Below are 23,334 nucleotides of genomic sequence, written 5' to 3'. Positions count from 1 at the left end.
AGGAGCTGGTCAATGACCTGAAAAGAGCTGTGACCACCGTTTCCAAGGTTACTGTTGGTAATACACTAAGACGTCATGGTTTGAAATCATGCATGGCACGGAAGGTTCCCCTGCTTAAACCAGCACATGTCCAGGCCCGTCTTAAGTTTGCCAATGACCATTTGGATGATCCAGAGGAGTCATGGGAGAAAGTCATATGGTCAGATGAGACCAAAATAGAACTTTTTGGTCATAATTCCACTAAATGTGTTTGGAGGAAGAAGAATGATGAGAACCATCCCAAGAACACCATCCCTACTGTGAAGCATGGGGGTGGTAGCATCATGCTTTGGGGGTGTTTTTCTGCACATGGGACAGGGTGACTGCACTGTATTAAGGAGAGGATGACCGGGGCCATGTATTGCGAGATTTTTGGGAACAACCTCCTTCCCTCAGTTAGAGCATGAAGATGGGTCGAGGCTGGGTCTTCCAACATGACAATGACCCGAAGCACACAGCCAGGATAACCAAGGAGTGGCTCTGAAGAAGCATATCAAGGTTCTGGCGTGGCCTAGCCAGTCTTCAGACCTAAACCCAATAGAGAATCTTTGGAGGGAGCTCAAACTCTGTGTTTCTCAGCGACAGGCCAGGAACCTGACCGATCTAGAGAAGATCTGTGTGGAGGAGTTGGCCAAAATCCCTCCTGCAGTGTGTGCAAACCTGGTGAAAAACTACGGGAAACGTTTGACCTCTGTAATTGCAAACAAAGGCTACTGTACCAAATATTTACATTGATTTTCTCAGGAGTTCAAATACTTATTTGCAGCTGTATCATACAAATAAATAGTTAAAAAATCATACATTGTGATTTCTGGATTTTTTTTTTAGATTATGTCTCTCACAGTGGACATGCACCTACGATGACAATGTCAGACCCCTCCATGATTTCTAAGTGGGAGAACTTGCAAAATAGCAGGGTTCAAATACTTATTTTCCTCACTGTTTATATCTAATATAATTTTGTTTTCATTTTTTTTTTTCAGCTGTTTTATGCATTCCAAGACGACCGCTACCTCTACATGGTTATGGAGTATATGCCAGGTGGAGACCTGGTCAACCTAATGAGCAACTATGATGTGCCTGAGAAGTGGGCACGTTTCTACACTGCTGAGGTTGTACTGGCACTGGACGGCATCCACTCCATGGGCTTCATTCACAGGTCTCACTTATACATTAAACAGCCCTTTCATTTTTTTCAAGTGTGCTTGCTTTTTTGACATTTTCAAAATAACCAATATGCCTGTGTGTTTTCGCTTAACATTCATCTTAGGGACGTAAAGCCTGACAACATGTTGCTAGACAAGGCAGGTCACTTGAAGCTGGCAGACTTTGGGACCTGCATGAAAATGAACAAGGTACTAGTGATGTGCAAAACTACACATTTTCATAAAAGTAAAATACAAAAACCAAGCTTATGACTATTTTTTATTGAGTCCTCTATATATGTGTATTTATAAAAAACAATATATCACATATATAAATAATCGTCTCAAAGCGAATGTTTTTGTGAAGCATCTATTTGTATCTTTTTAGCACATTACTGTACAGTATATTCCCACAATACTGTGTACAGTAGAGAACAATCTGATGTCCGTAGGCGATGTTTGTTTTTAAAAACTGCCAAGTTCAATTAAACCATCAAAATATGAAAAAAAAGTTTTTAACACTAAACTAAAACACTAAACTTGGTTAAGGTTTCTGTCGGACTAAATTTGGCAAAAAAGGCAAACTAGAGCTACAGGAAATAATCTGCATAGAAATACAATAAGCTCACTGGAAAATTGTTATTCTCTCTTGTTTACACATGGTCATAATTTCTTTGTATGACAGCCTCCCCAAAAATGATGTCAGCACAATTTGGCATGTTTCACTACGTTATCACAAATAAAACCATTGACTCCAAGCACAACTATGCAATATGCTTAAAAATCTGCAACACATTTTTAATAATATTTTATTCCAGTTTGAAGGTGTTCATTTTCCTATGCCGGACATCATACTGTTCTTACTTGATGTTTAATGTAAATTAAGAACTAACACAATTTTACTTAAAGGGAAAACAAAACTATTCACATTTATAACTTTTACTATACTGTTACAAAGTCAGGGGTGCTGTGTTCATGAATCTGAATATATAATTGTCATTCATCATATGATGTAATAATAACATATTTTATATCTTCTTCTTCATAGTTATCACTACAACTGTGAATATACATATAAAAAAATTTACATTTATCCTTTGTACTGGATGAAATGGCAGCTGGCTCACAGAGCAGTGAATGTTGTTCACTGCAATCCGCATAAACTTTTGAAGCACCACTACTAAAAAAATATTAAAATCCAAACTAATCTAAAAAAAAGAAATCTACATCTAAAGCTATTCAACTTTAAAAATCATTTGGTGAATGACAACCTGAACTACCCAGTACTTCAGTCACATTTAGTGTTCTTTCAGTTCTACTCTCGACTCTTCTTTGTTTTTCCTCTTAGGATGGAATGGTACGATGTGACACAGCAGTAGGAACTCCAGACTATATTTCTCCAGAGGTACTGAAGTCGCAGGGAGGAGATGGCTACTATGGCCGAGAGTGTGACTGGTGGTCTGTGGGGGTCTTCCTGTATGAGATGCTTGTTGGTGAGTTTAGTGCATCTGCAAAAAAGTTTGCATGAATTGCAGCTTTTGCCCATAGGTTTCATTTTCACGACTATCAGTCAACCTTGCCATGCCAATAGGCTAGATTTGGCAGTTGCTTGTGGTCAGTGGATAATCTAAGAAAAACACTTTAGTTAAAAGAATTCATATTCATAGGAGCTTATTTAGTACTTTTAAGCTTATGCATATACGTATGTTATTTAGAACAAATTCAAGCAGCATAGTAAATGTCAAGTCTGTGAGCCTGTGCTTGTGTTCTACTACATGCTACTCTGTACTATACTGTATTATAGATGAATCCTGTGTTCTGTTACTCTTCCCATAGAATAAAGAAATGGTGGTTTGATTTGGGAGCATTAAAAGTAGTAGCCCATTTCATATACATGGATTTATATGCTGTGTGTAAATATTGTCACCACATTATTTAATGTCATGTTGTATTTTATTGGTGACCACTGGTGAGTAAGGTATTTTATTGAACAAATAAATTAGCTCTTTTATCGTAGAGTTCATTGTAAAACATTATCTATTGTGATGGGTCATATTCATCCGCATAGTCCTGCAGAGCGCAAACAAAACAATATTCTTCTGCAAAATGCATGCAGTTTTGTTTTTTAACTGCTAGAAGGCCAAAAGTTACATAGTGTACCTTTAACTAAGAATAAGAAATGAATGAAAAAAACATGGCAATGATTTAAAGGGCTGGTAAAACACATTCTTTCGAAGGCTTGATTGTGTTTGTGGGGTGCACTGTAACATGTGTTCATGCTTCGTTTTTAAAAAAATTCCTTATTTTTCATATATTTTACCTTTATTCTACACTGCTCTGTCCCTCCTTGCAAAAACGGTCTGATGGTTTCCGGGTTGTATGAAGCCAGTCCCTCAAAAATACGCAATGGGCTCAGATTGGTTAGCTGGCCCAGTGTGTTGTGATTCGCTAACCGCCTAGTGCGCGTTTGTCGGAAACGTCACACCCCTTACCTTTACCGGTAGACTGTGCTTTGGGTAGTATTAGAAACAATGGCGTCAATAAAACCATACCAATTGGAGCCCAAATCAGACCCAGACAATATTAGTGAAGATGATCAAGCAGAACCTGTTCAGTCCTCAAGAGTAAAGACTGCGGATCTATAGTGATCGCTACTGAATGGCACTGTTACTTTTGTATTTTTAGAACGATTATAGCCAAATATCTGTCGCAAAAACTATTAACCCAAAACAAACACTAAACATTGGCTTTACTGTAGTATCCAAATCAAACACAGATCCATGTTTAGCATGCCCGTAGATAAACAAGCATGTAGATAAACAAAACATAAAAGCTCTAATCAAAGAATAATTTACACTAATGCCAAGTTCGCTGTTGACATTTAAAGGTCCCATGGCATGGCATTTTTCTATTATTTTATAATGTTTCCTGAGGTGTACTTATATTGTTAGTATGATTTTTACATCATAAAATGTCATAATTTAGAAATAAAAGGCATTTTTTCTATACTGCTGTTTGCCCTGTGGCTGAATGCCCTGTTTCAAGAGGTGTGTCTGCTGTGAGACTTCAGTAAAATCGCCCACTGTTGTGATTGGCTGACATCTTTGCATTTGAAATGAGCGGAGGGGGCGTGGTTTAACGAGGTCTACGAGGCACGAGCTGCTGCCAGAGAGACGGATGGACCTGAGTTCACTTCACATCAGTTCTCAGCACATCTCAGTTTAGTGAACTGTTGTAGTTACTAGAATATACTTCAGGTTATTAGTTTTTCTAGTCGGAGGGGCTGTCACTCATGTCAGAAAGTTAGTAACTTTAGTAAATTATGGATCAGCGCTGACTCGAGACGCGAACCCTTTAGAACGATTCAGTCCGATTTGGTGAACTGATTCGGTTCACTAAAAAGAACCGGTTCAAAAGAATGATTAGTTCGCGAACCGGTCATCACTAATGTACCAGAGACGGAGCAATTGCTAACAAAGTTATTTATAGTAACTACTGAGTTATGAGTAGGGTTGGGTATCGTTTGGGTTTTTTTCGATTCCGGTGCCAAACCGATACTTTTTAAACGGTTTTCTGGTGCCTAAACGGTGCCTGAACCGATACTTTTTTTTTTTTAAAAGGCCACCAAACGAGGTGGATGACATTAAATGGCTTTTTATTTATTTATTTATTATTTAAATTGAACCATTTATTAAAAGTTTAATGTATACTTAAATGTATGAATATAAATAAATACAAAACACAATTTACTTATTTACAAATTATAATTGACATATTTACAAATTCACAGTAAAACCTAAGCCACCCAACTACAACAAGCCTAATATAACTCTAAACAGTTACAGTAATAACAGCAGTCGTCTGTATTCTTGCTCTGCTACAAACCAGCTTCGAGATTCAGCTTTATTTTGAAATATGATCATATTCTCTGGCTAAATATTTTAGAACACATCGCCTTAATGTTTCCATGGTGACGCGTCATGTTTCTCACATGACACACAGCAGCCGTAATAGCGCTGACAGCTCAGCTGTATCGGGTTTATTTCGTTTTTTCTTTTTATTCAAAATATTCACAAACTTCTTAACTGTGTCACGAACTATCTGATGTTCAAATGTGTGAGTGAATGTGTGTTAGTTGATCTATAAAGCGCAATGGGCGGCGCCATGTTAGTTTGCGCCTCAGAATCGGATCTGTCGGATGAACTGGAAGAAGAATAGAGTAAACTATATAGTTACTATATAATGTGCATTTATCTGATGTGAATAAAACACGTAACGTTAGTCAAATTATAACCGTCTGAAAGGATTGTCATTGCCGCTTTCATAGACATCAGTGTGTGTTTTTTGCTAGTAGCCTACTTATGAACATTTAAATGTCTTGAAACCTGAAATAAACATGATGTCGTTGAAAACACTGAATAGTTGTCATGAGTTGTGATGTGACGAGCGCTGAGCGTCTGTCACTAGGCTTGTTTGAGATGAGCAAAATCTGCGCAGAACCGATCACCGGTGATCAGCGCGAGATGCATTCCGGTTAGAAAAGTGTCCGAGGGCGGTCCGCCTTGCTCTGATGTCATGCTGACGTATGACAAAAAACTCTCGCGAGCGAAAGGCGGATGTGTCGGATTCTGCAGACGAGCGCAGCTGCTCTCCACCGACTGCGCGGAGCAAAAGCATGATGGGAAACGACTTGCTGACGACACAGCTTAATGCTTATTGGTTTAAACAACCGTGATGTATGGTTCTTTTTTTAAAATGTTTGATTTTAAAACTCTGAGATCATGTTTTTATGTGTGAATATTCCCAAACTCTCTAGCAAAGGCGATCTCTCTGTGGGTTATGTGATTTTGTCATATTTATAAAATATATATATATATAAAACATGTATGTAGGCCTAATTAAAGTCAAAATGATTGATAAACACGTCTTTCGAATGGAAATAAATAACAACAACTTTGGGTGTCTTGTTCATAATATTTATTTTCATATAAAAGTAACAGAACTTTAATTACATCCAGTTTATCAGCAACAAAGCGCACGAGTGTGAATCCCGCGATATCCGCCTTTGATCTCGCAGGTGTCTGATCCACTACGAGAAGAGAGAACTGTCCGGCTTGCCTGCACTTTTTTCACTCCTCTCCTCACTGCAGCCGCCTAGTCTCGGCTGAATTTCAGGCGAGGCGAGGCGAGGCGCATCTCAAACAAGCCTTCTGGCTCAGCCAAAGCGCGAAAGCACGTTTGAATTTTGGCACCGAAATGAAGAACCGAAATCTGCGTTCTGATTCGGTCCGGTACATACCGGTTATATAAGTACCGGTGCCATATTGGAACCGGATTTCGGTACCCAACCCTAGTTATGAGAGCGCTGTCAGTCAGCGCGAGTTTATTGTGTTTGTATCTGAGAGTTCTGAATAAACACGAGTCCCAGTCACACCGAGTCCGTCTTCATCATTATTACCAACTTTGTAACACATGCAATGTACCATTAAAGCTGTCGAGATGAACGAGTTACGAGTAAGTGTTGATTATAGCATTATTTTTAGATATGTTCCAATCATATGAAAGCGTCAGTGACGTGCATTGAGTACACAGCGCAAACAAATACACAACAGCAGTAATCGAATGTAATCCAGTTTATTGTGGGAATAGCTGACTAGCCTAGCCGGATACCCCCATGCTCACCCCCCTTCTGCTTAATCTCGCGCCGCGTTTGGTGCCTCTGCTGTGGGCCAGATGCAGTACTGGGGGTCGGGGATGTTTAAGGCCGACCGGTCAGTGCAGCCCGAGCCTCGGCGTGCGTGAGGTTTATCTCTGAAGATGTGACTCTGCTGATGTTGAGCAGAAACTCACGACTGTATGTAGAACAGACAGACGCGACGAGGACGTACAAAAACACTGACTCACAAGATAGAAAACACGAAAACACCGTTCTGTCGGGAGAGAGAGAAGCCGCAGTGTGTGCACGAATAATAAATAATTAGCTACACATAAGAAATCACTGATCACAGATCAGAAGGAACTGAAAAAAGACTTCTGTTTTCATTTGTACATCCAAACACTGAGAAACTGCCAGCATTCACTCGTTCACAAGCCATGATCTCTCGAGCGTTTGCATGGGCGTGCCAGATTCTCTGGGCGGAGGAAAGGGAGGTAACCGTTCCTATTGTAAGAATAAGAAATGAATGAAAAAAACATGGCAATGATTTAAAGGGCTGGTAAAACACATTCTTTCGAAGGCTTGATTGTGTTTGTGGGGTGCACTGTAACATGTGTTCATGCTTCATTTTTAAAAAAATGCATTATTTTTCATATATTTTAGCTTTATTCTACACTGCTCTGTCCCTCCTTGCAAAAACGGTCTGATGGTTTCCGGGTTGTATGAAGCCAGTCCCTCAAAAATACGCAATGGGCTCAGATTGGTTAGCTGGCCCAGTGTGTTGTGATTCACTAACCGCCTAGTGCGCGTTTGTCGGAAACGTCACGTCAAAACAGGAGACTTCAGGATTGGCTAGTCTGGCCTGTCATTTTCTCAAAAGCAGAGAAAGACAGCCAGAACTCGGTTTTACACTGATCAACATTTCTATCCACTTGGGGATAATATTCAGGCTAGGGGAACTCATATTAATGTTGAAATACCTAATAAAATGAAAATTTCATGCCATGGGACCTTTAAATAAAAGTTTGCAGTGTTTCCCCCGCCGCTGGATTTTCAGCGCCACTGCAAAATCTTCACATGATCAGTAATATCACATTCACTTACACACTGTACAAGAGAGAGAGATTGACGATGGCCAGAGAACTAAACAAAAATTTTGTTTGCTTACACTTACACAATATCACAGGGCTGTGATATTAATCTTATTTTATTTTCGCTTCCAAGTATTATAAAAAGAAGATATGAGGTAAAACTATTATAAACTATGCTCGCACATCGTCTAGCACAACTTCCTTCCCTTCAGCGCGCGCTGTCATTTCTCCCCAACAAACATGCATTTAACGTCAGATTCAGCACAATCTGTAATTGTTGTCAAATGCACTCTCCACTTTGGCTAAATTGCAGAACGTGTTTGATGAAAATGAAAAGCACAATAATCCGCGCAATAGACTCTGTTTCCAAGTTCAAGGCGTGTGTGTGTGTGTGTGTGTACGTACGCTGCGAAACGGACCGATTTGCACATGTGCTTCGTTTGCGCGACTAAACCATCAAATACACAAAAAATAGCCTATATCTCAAAATGACAGGCTTGGAGAGTATTCACTTAAACACAGTTTAGCTTAAATGGGCGTAAATAGTTGAGAGAAATTAATGGAAGAATGATATTAGATCTGCGTCTTAAAGGGGCAGCATCTAATAAACCTGGTGACGATTGAGCCAATAATGTGAATCAAACAACAAAAGGCAAAGAGAAAATTACTTGCAGCTCTTGTATGATATGTGATGGCCTTACTTTTTTTTTTTTTTTTTTACCAAAATTTGATTAATAAAAAGGTAAAAAAAACAACATCATGTAATAAAATTTCACAATATGTTTTTTTTTTCGGTATTTTTGATTAAATAAATGCAGGCTTGATAAGCATGAGACTTTTTGCAAAAACATAAAATTGTATCCAAATACTTTATTTTTATATATTGCCCCTTTCTTACATTTGAGCCCTTGCCCCTTTTTGCACGTCCCTGCAGGTTATTTAAGTAAAATAGGCTATAAGCTAGTCACCTTTTAAACTAATAAAAAGCTTAATTTGGATTTTAATGTTCAAAATGTCTATTTCTATCCACAAAACTTGCCAGAAATCATGGTTTAAGGTTTTTTATTTTTATTTTATTTTATTCCGGAGGTGCATGCCCCGGACCCCCTGACGCGCGGCTTGGTAACAGCACCGCTGCTGGAAAAAATTCTAGGGGAAACACTGGTTTGTAACATTAGGTGTTTGTCGGATAACGTTAAGTATGAATGAGCATTTAACAAACTGGTTTGCTGAGCCAAACAGCGTTGTCATCTGTGTACTTCCTTGCTACAACGTACAATTAACAATACGAACTATTACAGGAAAACACATTGCAGAATCATATCATACTTACAGGTTGTGGCCCGTAAACGGCTTCTGTTTTTAAATCCATCTTTCAGGACAAGCCGTTGTGCGAATCCTTCATTGAACTCGCGAAGATTGTGGAAGCTTTCCTCAGTGAAATGTGCAGTGGGAGCCGCGCGCGCCCGTTGTTCATTCACACTGCCAGCGTTTGTCTCGCGCAGCTGAACCGCGGCTCGTGTATTGCAAAAACAGGCGAATATTGTCCATTATGTCACATTTTCCGGTCTTCTCTTTTCCGGATTTATGATGGGCAGCATATATCTGCTGCAAATGCAACTTGTTCCCCTCTGTCTCATACAGACATGCATATAACATGTTGTATGTTAAACGCACTGCAACGCACCCCCGTCCCTAGGAAGGTTGAACAAAATGGACCTGCAATCCGGATGAAAATAACCGAGTTTCGTCGGCATTGCGGCAACAACACTCCAGCCTACTAACTATACCACTACAAAGCTTCCCCGCAGCGATACAAAATGCCCCCCCCCCCCCCCCCTTATTTAATATTGTCAGAGGAGGGGTTTATGTAAATATTGGGGCTGGTGATGTCAGAGACCCTGGAGAAATGTCTAGTAGTCCCTACCGGCCGTTTGCTGTAGTCTTTAGAAATGTATTTCTTTAAAAGCAAATATCTCCCTTTGCTTTAAACTTTGAACGTTGTAACTTTGCAGATGTTGTTTATGCTCAAGCAGCAACATTACACGCTAGCTAAAGTTAGAAAAGTGAAATCGTGGTTAATCACCCCTTTTAACTAAAACAATGGAACTAAAAACAAAGAGACGGATTAATAAAACATCCTCACGCAAAACATGTACAAAGTGAAAAGGTACATAGTTATGATTTATAAATAAACTTTTGTAATGTTACTGCATTGCCAGTATACCACTAAAACAAAACAAAAACTAAAAACACAGAACAACCTTGGATGGGATTATTATTAACTTTAACACACTAAAACTAATAAATATAATTTCCGTTAAGTAGAATAAAATAAGATACACTATATTGCCAAAAGTTTTGGGACGCCTGCCTTAATATGCACATGAACTGTAATGACATCCCATTCTTCCCAATCCGTAGGTTTTATTATGGAGTTTGCCCACCCTTTGCAACTATAACAGCGTCAACTCTTTTGGAAAGGCTTTCCACAAGGTTTAGGAGTGTTTACGGGAATTTTTGACCATTCTTCTAGAAGCACATTTGTGAGGTCAGGCATTGATGTTGGATGAGAAGGCCTGGCTCGCAGTCTCCGCTCTAATTAATCCCAAAGGTGTTCTATTGGGTTGAGGTCAGGACTCTCGCTCATCTATGTCTTTATGGATCTTGCTTTGTGCACTGGTGTGCAGTCATGTTGGAACAGGAAGGGGTCATCCCCAAACTTCCAACGCTTTGGATTGCACTTAGTGATGTAAGGCTTGGATGCAGCTGCTCATGGAAACCCATTCCATGAAGCTCTCTACACACTCTTCTTGAGCTAACCTGAAGGTCACGCAAAGTTCGGAGGTCTGTAGCTATTGATTCTGCAGCTATTGATTCTGCAGAAAGTTGGTGACCTCTGTGCACTGTGAGGCTCAGCATGCACTGACCGCGTTCTGCGATTTTACGTGGCCTATCACTTCGTGGCTGAGTTGCTGTTGTTCCCAGTTGCTTTCACTTTGTTATAACACCACTAACAGTTGACCGTAGAATATTTAGTATTGAGTAAATTTCACAAACTGACTTATTGCACTGGTGGCAACCTATCACAGTACACTTGAATTCACTGAGCTCCTGAGAGTGACCCATTCTTTCACAAATCTTTGTAGAAGCAGTTTGCATGCCTAGGTGCTTGATATTTTATGCACATGTGACCATGGAAGTGATTGGAACACCTGAATTCAATGATTTGGAGGAATGTCCCAATACTTTTGGCAATATAGTGTATGAAAATTAGATTAGGAAATTAAAGGAAAACTGAAATGATTACCTATTATGACTAATTGAAATAAAAACATGCATTAACTAAAATTTGCACTCTGAAGAGCATTAAAGGTTTATATTTACATTGTAATCAGAGGTGTTTAAGTTATTCAGAATCCGCTCTATACTGCTCACAATTTAATTTAAGTTCACTGACTGAGTAGTCCTCTCATTATATAGTCCTCTCATTATATAGTGCAAACCCGATGTAAATAAGAGATTCATTGTGTAGTCAGCTTCAGTTATTCTAACTAATTTTTGCAAAAGAGCAGAAGTAATTGACAGCTTTAGTGATTTTAAAAGGAGTGTTCTTTTCTTGCTTTAGGTATAAACAGGTAACTTGTATGATTTCGTTAAATAACGTCTAATAAGCCATTTGTTGGTGAATCGGAGTAAACCGTGTTTGTGCAAGGACAGCTCATTAGAAAGACTTGTTTTCTTAGTATTGTATTGTGGTGCACAGTCTTTCTTATCTCGTCACATCTCAAAGCTTTGTTTAGAGTAATCAGGTTGCAAATTAAGTTGTCTGTTAAAAGCTACACTTCTGGGCATAGATCCCTACATCCAGAGGGAATAGGCAGAAGCACAACATTTTGGCTCCAATTTAGAAACTAAGCTTGAAAGACGAAGACACGTTCCTAAGAATGTGAGACTTCCCAACAGATATAGAGAGATCACAAAGCTTGGAATAGAGGAAGCATTCAGAAGAATAAGTGTATGTGTTATTCAATGCATTCTCAGGTGACACGCCATTCTATGCTGACTCTCTGGTGGGCACCTACAGCAAGATCATGAATCACAAGAATGCCTTGACCTTCCCCGATGACAGCGACATCTCAAAGGATGCAAAAAGCCTCATCTGTGCTTTCCTCACAGACAGGTTTGCATATACAAAATACTTTTAAACTGCAAATAATATACAGTACGTGTTTTCAGCACAGATCAGTTGCATATCAGGCAGTGAACGAAAACGTTAACTCAAAATACACTGTGCTAATCTCATCTCTCTCTAGGGAGGTGCGGTTAGGACGCAATGGAGTCGAGGAAATCAAGCGACATGGTTTTTTCAAGAACGACCAGTGGTCATGGGAGAGCATCAGAGAGAGTGAGTTGAGTTTCTGAGCCTCAGATCTGCCAGCTTGGTTACTTTTTCATTTGTTTTAAATTTAAGACCCCATGAAATAGGGCTGTAACGATTTGACCAAAAATACAAATCTTGATTAATTGAACTTTTTACCGATTAAAGGTGGGGTAGGTAAGTATGATCTAAAATACTTTTGTCCAAATTTTTTAAACTGTCTTTATATGTCAATACATAATTAAAATTTAAGTACTCTGAAAAAGAGAGTATAAAAATCGAGTGACTCTAGACTTTTTAATCTGCAATAAACACCGCTCATTATTTTCGTTCGGGCCGAATCAAGTGATTGGCTTGGGCGCCTGTCACTCTCTCTCGCTACCATGGCTACCACCGCTTTTGCTCAGGATCTGCCCACATGCGCGCACCCCACTGTTGCCTAGTTGGGCTACTTCAAACACTGTTGCCGCGGGCTGTTTTTCATGTCCGCTGGTTGAAGCGACCCCAATTATGTGATGTTTTGCCCCGGGATTTGCGAATTTTAGCAGGCAGCCCTACCAAAAAGACACATATTTTACCCCCCAAACGCGATTTTTACCGGAGAAACACGATTGGGCTTGTTTTGGGCTAGTTTTGAGTAGCAATTGGGTGGATTTTGTTGTGAAAACCTGGCAACCCTGGCGCACCCGTTTGAGTTCAAGAGGCTGTATTTCTGCTGGACAGGTAATCTTTCATTTTGATTATACATTTTTTGTTTATGTTTTCATGAAGCATGTCTCACTAGCACACGTAGCTGCCTAATATAGCTAACATAACATTACTTAGCATAAAGTTACAATGTTATACACCTAGCGAGCCATTAGTAGAGATGATAAATACTCAATATGCTTAGCTCAAGTTGATCGCTGTCGTGTTGAATTTCGCAAAATGTAACTTTGGATAACAAAATGCATGTGTAAAAGCTAGTACACCGCATCCAGGAACTTTTTTTTAGAACTAAGTTAGCTTTAGCTACTATCCTCTGTCTAAACTCTTTTACCATGTTCACCGGGAACTTTACCTGCACGTTTATTTCGGCCCTTGGTTTGTTTTTATATACTCTACCAATGTTTTTGTCTTGTATCTGTGTGTTGTAGACACTGTGTTGTGTGTGTATTTTGAACTTTACCAGTATCGTTATTCTAGCTTGAGAGTGAGTACTAAAATACATCTTATTTGTTTATATTCATAATGATAAAGTTAGATTTTTTATTACATGTGATTCTGACATGTCACTACATGCACTCCGCTCCTTCTCCGCTCGCCTCAGGTAAATAATGCGTCTTTCAGCTGATCGTGGTCGCCGTAGCGCGTTCATGTGATTTGGGGGCGTGGCTTTGGAAAGAGCCCAGAAGGGAGAAGGTGGAGTGAATGGAAATAATGAGCTGTCTTTAAAACAGTCGTGAGAGGTCTACAGACACTCAATTTTCATACTTTCTTTTTCAGAGTACTTACATTTTAATTATGTATTGATATATAAAGAAAGTTTAAACAAATTTGGAAAAAATTTTTTTTTAACCAAATCCTACCTTCCCTACCTTTAATGAACGATTATTTTGCCCTTTTTTCCCCCTTTTTTTTTGCTTTCCTTTTTTTGCCCTCATAGTTCACTGATAAGGTTTGTACTGTAAATATGTTCTACTATTAAAGGTGGGATATTTTTTTGTAATGAAAGTGCATTTTTTTGCGATTTTAAAATACTTGAAGGAAACTGCTCACTTTTCAGCAGTTATTGTCTATGGGGCAGATTTCTGTTTGTTGTACTAAAGATAAATTAGCACAGTAGGCCTACATTTCATTTATTTGAATGCATTGAGAGAGCAATTGTGTGTGTGAATTAGTCGTACCGTCTCTATTCATTATGAAGCTGTGGTTTGTAGTTACTTCAAAGGTAGACAAATCTATGCTATAACGGTTGAGTTTCTAAGCTACTTTATTGATAAATCACAGGGTAGTGTTGACAATGAGTTTCTGCGCCCCTCTCTGTGTGCGATCTTCATGTGATGTGCAAGCTACTGTCTGTGAGTGTTCGTGTGTCACAATATATCAGGCATTGGTTCAACATAATACACATCTGATGGACTAAAATCGCTTCAATGTTCAAACTGGCAGGCCTTAAAACACATACAATTGACAAACTTAATGAGGACGCAAGTGAAAGTGATCTGGCTTCGGGGCTTGCGCGCACCGTCTCTGTGTGTGTATCAGCACATATAAGAAAGGTGATTAACTTGCGTGTATAAACTGTGTAAAACATGCAATTACCATACTAATTCTGAGCATCTATAAACAAAGATAACTGCTCCTGAGTCCTGCATCTCTCCGTGTACCTGCAAACTGCACTTGATGTGACTGACGGGGCGGAGTCACGTGACTAAAACCGGAATAACCGACATGGGAAAATTTTGTCGGTTAGAGGTTCTAAATTTCGGTTTCAATTAATTTTTGAGTAATCGTCCAGCCCTACCATGAAATTAAAATTGCACACAGGTTGAAACAACATGAGGGTGAACTAAGGGTGTGTGATGTTGACAAAAAAATTATATCTCGATATTTTCCGGGGTTTTCTCAATAACGATAGTTAGACAATATTTTGCTGTGTGTTTATTGTGTTGGTAGCTTTGGCAGGTTTAGGACTGCCGTGGACAGCTGACTCTTAAAGTTTTAGATTTTCTTAATATTATTTGTGGTTGTCAGTTCGCAGCATTGACAGAAATCATCTTTTCCAATAAGTTTAAACAGATTTTTACCTTTTTATGGGCATTTTTTTTAACTTTATAAAGACATTGTTTTTACCTAATTAAATGTATGCATCTAGCCTAGAAATCTAGATGCTCCCTAGCGGCAGCAAATGTAGTTTGCAGCCAGGGTCGTCTAGCAACTCTCCGTTGGTTTGCGAGCTGGAAAAACCAAACTCTGGTCAGGCCAATCACATCGTGTATAGAGTCGGTGGGCGGGTCTGACATAATGACGGCAGAGTTGCGCCGGTTCCACATGCTACTTGTAAACAAAGAAGCTGGCGGACAGCGGTCTTTCGAATCGACTTTGGTCGCGACTCTGGAAGACTTGGAGTTAAGCTTTTCTTTGAGAAAAGAACAAAGAACGGCACTGAAGTCATTCTTAAGAAAGGAAGATGTGTTCGGAGTTTTGCGGCTACGCCGAAAGTTTCATCTATCAACTAGCTCCGCTTCACCTTCTTCGTTGCTCTGGTTGGTTGTAGCTCTATCCTATTAAGTGCAGAGGGAATTTGAAAGACAACCGTTTATCCCACCCCTCAGATTGATACTGGATTTGGGATTTTCCTTAGTTGTCAGTTATAAACATCAAAATTAAAAGAAATAAACATTTGAAATATATCAGTCTGTGTGTAATAAATGAATATAATATACAAGTTTCACTTTTTGAATGGAATTAGTGAAATAAATCAACTTTCTGATAATATTCTAATTATATTCATGTCAAGTTTATGTCCCGACTTGATGAGTCTCAAAACTGTACTATAATGATGCTCACAAGCCCTAGGTGCAGCTCAGTCAGATATCAATCATATTTGTGGAAACATTGGTATGGGTGCCTGTTAAGGCTCTCATGAATCAAAGTATGTCTGTATGTGTTTATGTATCTATGCCTTGTTTTGTTTTGTTTTTTTCTTTTCTTTATGTTGTATGTCTTGTTGTTGGGCCTAGAGCCTGTAATAAAGTTTATATATATATATATGCATAAACAATGTTTTGATGTTTTAAACATAAAATGTTGAATATTGATATTAGAAATTATTTTAAAAATGTAAAGATACTTTAAATGTGAAATTAAAACCCCCAGTAGGTGGCAGCAAGTCACTGTTAAGGAGTGAGTCATTGAGATTCAACCGATTCATTCAAATGACTGATTCAGGAACGAAGCATTTGACTAGCTTAAATGAGTTAGTCATTGAATAATTAATTAAAACGATTTGTTCTTTGAGTGAACGAGTGAATGAGTTCAGTAATGAAACACTGCCACGGCTTTGTTTGCAGTGTTAATTTCGTTGACAAATAATTTTCGTCATAATTTTCGTCAATGACCTATTTCACTGACTAAATAAAAATGGTGTTGGATGACAAAAACTATAACAAAAATCAACTGTCATTTTCGTCAACAAATAAAAACGAGACGAAAATGTTAGGGAGGGACGATTAGGGAAGAGATCCAGTCAGAGCTGATGTTGTGTGTAACAGATGCGAACATTTGATTTGAACGTGCTGATCTAACCGCTGGAGAACACGGCGCTGTTGCACGTTCTACAGGCTCACTCACGCATCCCCAATACAGCACTCCTAAACGGCTCACAGTCAATGAATAGCGCACATTTATGCCAGGCAATTGTTTATGAACTAATGCTGATGAATAATGACAATGTTTACTTTACGATGTTTATATAGTAATATGTTTTAGACGGTTGTAACAATGCATATTTTATCTCCTCATCTGAACTTGAATGAACTCCTGCAACTGCAATAGTAAGGCGAGATTTCACAATAAGAGTCCCGGTGTATTTCCAGCTGGTTTATAATTAGAAGTCACGCATTATATATTCGTTTTTGCTTACACAATAAACTGTATTTAATTTCATTCCCATTTAATTCATAGTCAGGAGGAAAGACCAGTATTTAACACATATTAAATAAAGCATCAGGGTTACAATAGTTAACTAAAACCATTTAAAAAAATCTTTGTTACTTAAAATTAAAGGTAGGGTAGGTAAGAATTGGTAAAAAAAAACTTTTTTTCCAAATTTGTTTAAACTTTCTTAATTAAAATGTAAGTACTCTGAAAAAGAAAGTATCAATATTGAGTGTCTGTAGACCTCTCACGACTGTTTTAAAGACAGCTCATTATTTCCATTCACTCCACCTTCTCCCTTCTGGGCTCTTTCCAAAGCCACGCCCCCAAATCACATGAACGCGCTACGCCGACCGCTCAGCTGACGCATTATTTACCTGAGACGTGGAGTGCATGTAGTGACATCATGTCAGAATGATCACATGTAATAAAAAATCTAACTTTATCATTATGAATATAAACAAATAAGATGTCTTTTAGTACTCACTATCAAGCTAGAATACCGATACTGGTAAAGTTTAAAATACACACAAGATAAAAACATCAGTAAACATAGGTAGAGAATATAAAAACAAACCAAAGGCCGAAATAAACGTGCAGGTAAAGTTCCCGGTGAACATGGTAAAAGAGTTTAGACAGAGGGTAGTAGCTAAAGCTAACTTAGTTCTAAAAAAATTCCTGGATGCGGTGTACTAGCTTTTACGCATTTTGTTATCCAAAGTTACATTTTGCGAAATTCAACACGACAGCGATCAACTTGAGCTAAGCATATTGAGTATTTATCATCTCTACTAATGGCTCACTAGGTGTATAACATTGTAACTTTATGCTAAGTAATGTTATGTTAGCTATATTAGGCAGCTACGTGTGCTAGTGATACATGCTTCATGAAAACATAAACCAAAAAAAGTATAATCAAAATGACAGATTACCTGTCCAGCAGACAAACGGGTGTGTGGGCAGATCCTGTAGCAAAAGCGGTGGTAGCCATGGTAGCGAGAGAGGGTGATAGTCGCCCAAGCCAATCACTTGTTTCGTCCCGGACGAAAATAATGAGCAGTGTTTATTGCAGATTAAAAAGTCTAGAGTCACTCGAATTTTATACTCTCTTTTTCAGAGTACTTACATTTTAATTATGTATTGACATATAAAGAAAGTTTAAACAAATTTGGACAAAAGTGTTTTAACTCATTCTTACCTACCCTACCTTTAAATAAATGTTAACTGAAATAAATAAAACAAATAAACAAACTTATTTGAAGCTTTAGCTTAACATGATATACTAACTAAAACAGAAATACAAAGTTATAAAAACTAAATAGAAGTTAATTGAGGTCTCTTTTGTGTATGTTTAATGTCAAAAACAAAATAATGTCAAAATGTCAGTTCTAGTGACAGTCGGTTATGTAATGCTAATTGTATTACAATTTAACTAAACTCATTAGATTTTAGGAGACTAAATCTACTGTAGATTTAGTCGACTAAAATCTTATGATATTTAGTCGACTAAAACTAAAAACAATTCAGGTGACTAAAATATGACTAAAACTAAATGGCATTTTAGTCAAAAGACTGACTAAAACTAAATCAAAATATGCTGTCAAAATTAACACTGTTTGTTTGGAACTATTTTCATTAGGGAAATAGAGCAAAAACAGTTAATATTGTGTTTAAAATGTAAGTCACTTAATATTAACTTTATTGAAAGTTAATTTGTTTATTGAACTGTTGTATAAAATAAATATCACATTTGTAATCATGCTGATGTTTGGAGAGAAAAAAAATGGGCCTCTTTGTGTGTTATTGATTAACTATATTAAACAATATAAATATAAAAGACTTACAGAGGTATTTTTTCCCCTTATCTTGAATGTATACATTTAATAGACTAAATCACGCAGTGAAAGCGTGCACTCTAAATGTCCAAGTGCACTAGTCTTACCTACTAGACTACATTACATAGTGTATGTATATACTCTCTAGGTATCTTTTTGTAAAGTGAGGGACATACTAGATATTGTCAGATTGCACATTGTTAAAACAATAAACACAATATTATCGTAGACTATATATATTGCACACCCCTAGAGTTAACTATCTCTTTAACTGAAGAATTTCTCTGAACGATTCAGTGAGATTAGATTAGATTAGATTAGATTCAACTTTATTGTCATTACACAAGTACAAGTACAAGGCAACGAAATTCAGTTTAGGTCTAACCAGAAGTGCAATAGCAGCAAGTGCAGGATATACAATGGATGCGTAAGTGCAGGACATGGATATGTACTGAATATGTATAAATATGTATAAATAGAGAGACGTTATTACTATAAACAGAACTGAATTTACAGGTGAATATGTACAGTGAATAAATATACAGATGGCTATTACTATAAACAGAATTTACAGGTGAATATGTACTATGAATACAATATACAGATGGCTATTACTATAAACAGAATTTTACAGATAGAGGTATACAATAATATGTTAGGCTAATATGAGGAATAGCAGTGGATTAGGGTAGTGCAATAAATTATGGACAGAGCTATCCGGAAAAAAAAAGTGTAAAGTGCAGTGGAAAGTGGTTGCATATTACAGTTAGAAGTACAGTGCAAAATGCAAATGTAAACATTGGTACTATAAATACAGTCGGCAGTGCAAATGAGCATAATCCAGTTAAGATATGGCAGTGCAAGATGCGTATGTAAACAGTTGTTACTGTGATAAACAGTCGGTAGTGCAAATAACAAAGTGAAGGAAGATGTGAGGTAGGAGAGTTATCAATTTATGAGGGAAGTGGATCAACGGGGGTTTGAGTTCAATAAAGAAACAGCTCTGGGGAAAAAACTGTTCTTTAGTCTGCTGGTCCTGGTCCGGTGGATCCTGAAACGCCTGCCGGAGGGCAGGAGAGAAAACAGTCTGTGGGCTGGGTGAGAGGAGTCCTTGAGGATGCTGCGAGCTCGATGCAGGCAGCGTTTCCTCTGGATGTGCTCGATGGCAGGTAGTGGAGTCCCTGTGATGCGCTGGGCAGTTTTCACCACCCGCTGCAGAGAGAGTGTCCTACTACAAATGCACTCTGGTGCTCAATACAACAAAATTACAAAATTAACCATCTAGACCAGTGTTCAGTTCCTGGAGGGCTACTGTCCAGCAGAGTCCAGCTACAACCCTAATTAAACACACCTGAACAAGATTCCAAGTACCTTGGAAGGTTTTGGAACAAGGTAATTCAGGTTTTCTAGAATCTTCCAGGCAGGTGTTTTGGAGCTAATTTTCTCTGCAGGACAGGAGCGGAGTTTGTCATGTAATCTAGACACCAAAAATCAGTGAAGTTTGGAGTTGGTCCTTTGACTTGGGTCTCAATGCATCCACCCAAAACACCCTAGCAACAACACAGCAGCAAACCATTTAGCAGCCGCATAAAACTCCATGGCAAACACGTGTGCCATAGAATCCATTTGAGTATTGTCTGGTTTGCTTCTCTACATTAAGACTCAGCACCAAGTGCAAATAGCCCCCTTGTTGGCAGAGGCTATTTACACTAACTCCACCCACAATTGTCTAACTGAGCCAGACAAAATTATAAAATAAATCCTTTTGGAGTGTCTTAAATATTCTGCATTCATTGAGTGATTTACATCAAATTTGAGCTGTAGGTTTGGTAATGATGGCTGATCTCATGGATGTGACTAGTCACAGTCGTAGCGCCACCAGCTGGCCATTTACTCGAATCACTTTCATCTTCAATAAACAGTTTATGAAGGGTTGTTTTTTCATGTTGATATGAAAACGAAAGCGCTTGTATCTAATGAAAAAAAAATGTATATGTAGTTTGATGTTCTGTTTCATGAGTCTTTGTGGCGCTTTAAAGAATTTTATTCACCAGTTTTATTTTTTCACCTGAACACTAGCTATTGTGAAATATTTCTTTGAGTTACTCATATTTTCTAAATCCTTATTTAAAAATGTAATTTTTGTACATTTCATGTAATGATGTCTTATTAACAAGGTTCGGGAGAAGCATGTTCAGATAATTGACACAGGTGGAGAGCACTCAGCTAATCAACAAATAGAGGTATATATACGCAGCAGTCCTACCTCCGTTTGTTGACAGTTATCAGCAACCCTTCCACCACCCCTTCGCCACACTTTTTAACTCTAAAACCACTTACATATACGGGGGGTTCTCTGGGTTCGGGCCTAATTCCGAGCTCGAAGCCCTCCCCCCGGACAGCACGCCAAATACGCATTGAATTACTCTCTATAAATTATATGTAAGTGCGAACTCGTGAAATGCTGAGTAGAGACAAATATACCAAGAGCAACTGAAATGAAATTGTGTCAGACTTTCAGACATTCTTTGTTTGTTCTCATTAAAATGTACATCTTTATTGTTGCATGTAGCGGCTGCTCCAGTGGTGCCGGAGTTAAGCAGTGACGTAGACACAAGCAACTTTGACGACATTGAGGAAGATCGAGGGGAGGAGGAGACATTCCCCATTCCTAAAGCATTTGTAGGCAACCAGCTTCCGTTTGTGGGTTTCACCTACTACAGCAATAACCAGTAAGTACTAAGATGCAGAACAGGCAGTCAGTGTTTAGATCCCAATTGTTTGTGTTAGATTGATGAAAGTGAGAAGAAAACAAAAACAATTATTGACTGTCTAACAGGTTTCCTCGGGAATCAACTATAAAGAGTGACAAACGCAGCTCAACAAAGGAAGATAAGAGTCATGTAAGAACCTAACCAAGACTTTAAATTAAAAAGTTTACAGTATTATAATAGTGAATCTGCCTCTTAAATTGGTTGTGTTTCTCTGATCTCTCAGTTGGAGAATCTTCAGAAGAGAATTTATCAGCTGGAAGAAAAACTTCACAGTGAGATGCAGCTGAGAGACGAGATGGAGCAGAAGTGCAGGTGTTTATCTGTCTGTTTGCCCATGCACCCAAATACCTTATCCAACCATTCATCTGTCCAACCAAACCAATCAAACTCCTCATCCACCACCCAACCATTCAGAACCACCCAAACACCTCATTCATTCAGATCCAATCCAAACTCATTATCCATCCATCCAGAACCAAACACCTCATCCATCTCTCCAAAGTTAACAAAACACCTCATCCATCCATCCATCCACCCATCCAGAACCAAACACCTCATGCATCCATCCATCCATCCATCCGTCATCCATAAGCAAACACCTGATCCGAACAAATCAAACACTTCATCCATTCACCCAGAACAAATCAAACACTCCACCCATCCATCCATCCAGAACCAATCAAACACTTCATCCATCCATCCAGCCATTCATCCATAAGCAAACACCCGATCCGAACAAATCAAACACTTCATCCATCCACCCACCCAGAACAAATCAAACACTTCATACATACATCCATCCATCCATTCATTCATCCAGAAGCAAACACTTGATCCGAACAAATCAAACACTTCATCCATCCATCCAACCAACCATCCAATCATCCAGAACAAATCAAACACTTCATCCATCTATCCATCCACCCTGAAGCAAACACCCGATACAAACAAATCAAACACTTAATCCATCTATCATCCACCCACCCAGAACCAATCAAACACTTCATCCATCCATCCATCCACCCATCCAGAACCAAACACCTCATGCATCCATCCATCCATCCATCCGTCATCCATAAGCAAACACCTGATCCGAACAAATCAAACACTTCATCCATTCACCCAGAACAAATCAAACACTCCACCCATCCATCCATCCAGAACCAATCAAACACTTCATCCATCCATCCAGCCATTCATCCATAAGCAAACACCCGGTCCGAACAAATCAAACACTTCATCCATCCACCCACCCAGAACAAATCAAACACTTCATCCATCCATCCATCCATCCATCCACCCACCCAGAACAAATCAAACACTTCATCCATCCATCCATCGGTTGTGAACTTCTGTTGTTTCTTGAAGTAGAGACCAGGAGAACTTGGATAGGTTTTTCAGCAGGATTCTTTATTGAGAAAAACGTGCTGTCTTTCCGCTGAGGTTCCAAGTCTGACTAAAGCCAGTTGAACATTGTATTTTATATACATTTCAAGGGGAGGGATTATACAGTAGGGGAGGAGACACTCTAAGCAATACAATGCTTGATTTAATCAGCATAACAGTGTCAATGAAATGCATAGATGCTAATCCAATCACTCTGCATAACAGTGTCACTCAAATGCATAGATTCAATCAGCCTACCACTCAGGGGCTCCAAAAGTCATTGAAGACAAATGGTGCTCATTTTAGAAACAATGAAGAGAACAGGAACAGGCCTGGAAAATACAGGTTTTGGGAAACCTGCCCAGACAGAGTATCACCAATCTCTG

General features: G+C 38.6%; 1 protein-coding gene across 3 annotated transcripts in view; it reads left to right on the top strand.

Moving 5' to 3' along the window:
* rock1 (Rho-associated, coiled-coil containing protein kinase 1) overlaps positions 1-23,334 on the top strand; it is a 216,025-nt gene that overhangs the window by 130,084 nt on the left and 62,607 nt on the right. For all 3 annotated transcript variants that reach the window (XR_013816703.1, XM_079819469.1, XM_079819468.1), the window contains exons 5-12: positions 1,023-1,198; positions 1,310-1,394; positions 2,533-2,677; positions 11,976-12,114; positions 12,248-12,339; positions 21,361-21,520; positions 21,628-21,691; positions 21,786-21,874. Coding sequence is in view for 2 of the 3 variants with exons in the window: in XM_079819469.1 (XP_079675595.1) it covers positions 1,023-1,198; positions 1,310-1,394; positions 2,533-2,677; positions 11,976-12,114; positions 12,248-12,339; positions 21,361-21,520; positions 21,628-21,691; positions 21,786-21,874 (950 nt within the window). In the remaining variant the exon portion in view is untranslated. The remainder of the gene's footprint in view (positions 1-1,022; positions 1,199-1,309; positions 1,395-2,532; positions 2,678-11,975; positions 12,115-12,247; positions 12,340-21,360; positions 21,521-21,627; positions 21,692-21,785; positions 21,875-23,334) is intronic.

Source organism: Gobio gobio (assembly GCF_949357685.1).
Source record: "Gobio gobio genome assembly, chromosome: 6".
Lineage (NCBI taxonomy): Eukaryota > Metazoa > Chordata > Actinopteri > Cypriniformes > Gobionidae > Gobio > Gobio gobio.
Note: the sequence above shows the minus strand (reverse complement) of the source record. Positions and strands in the feature narration are given on the sequence as shown.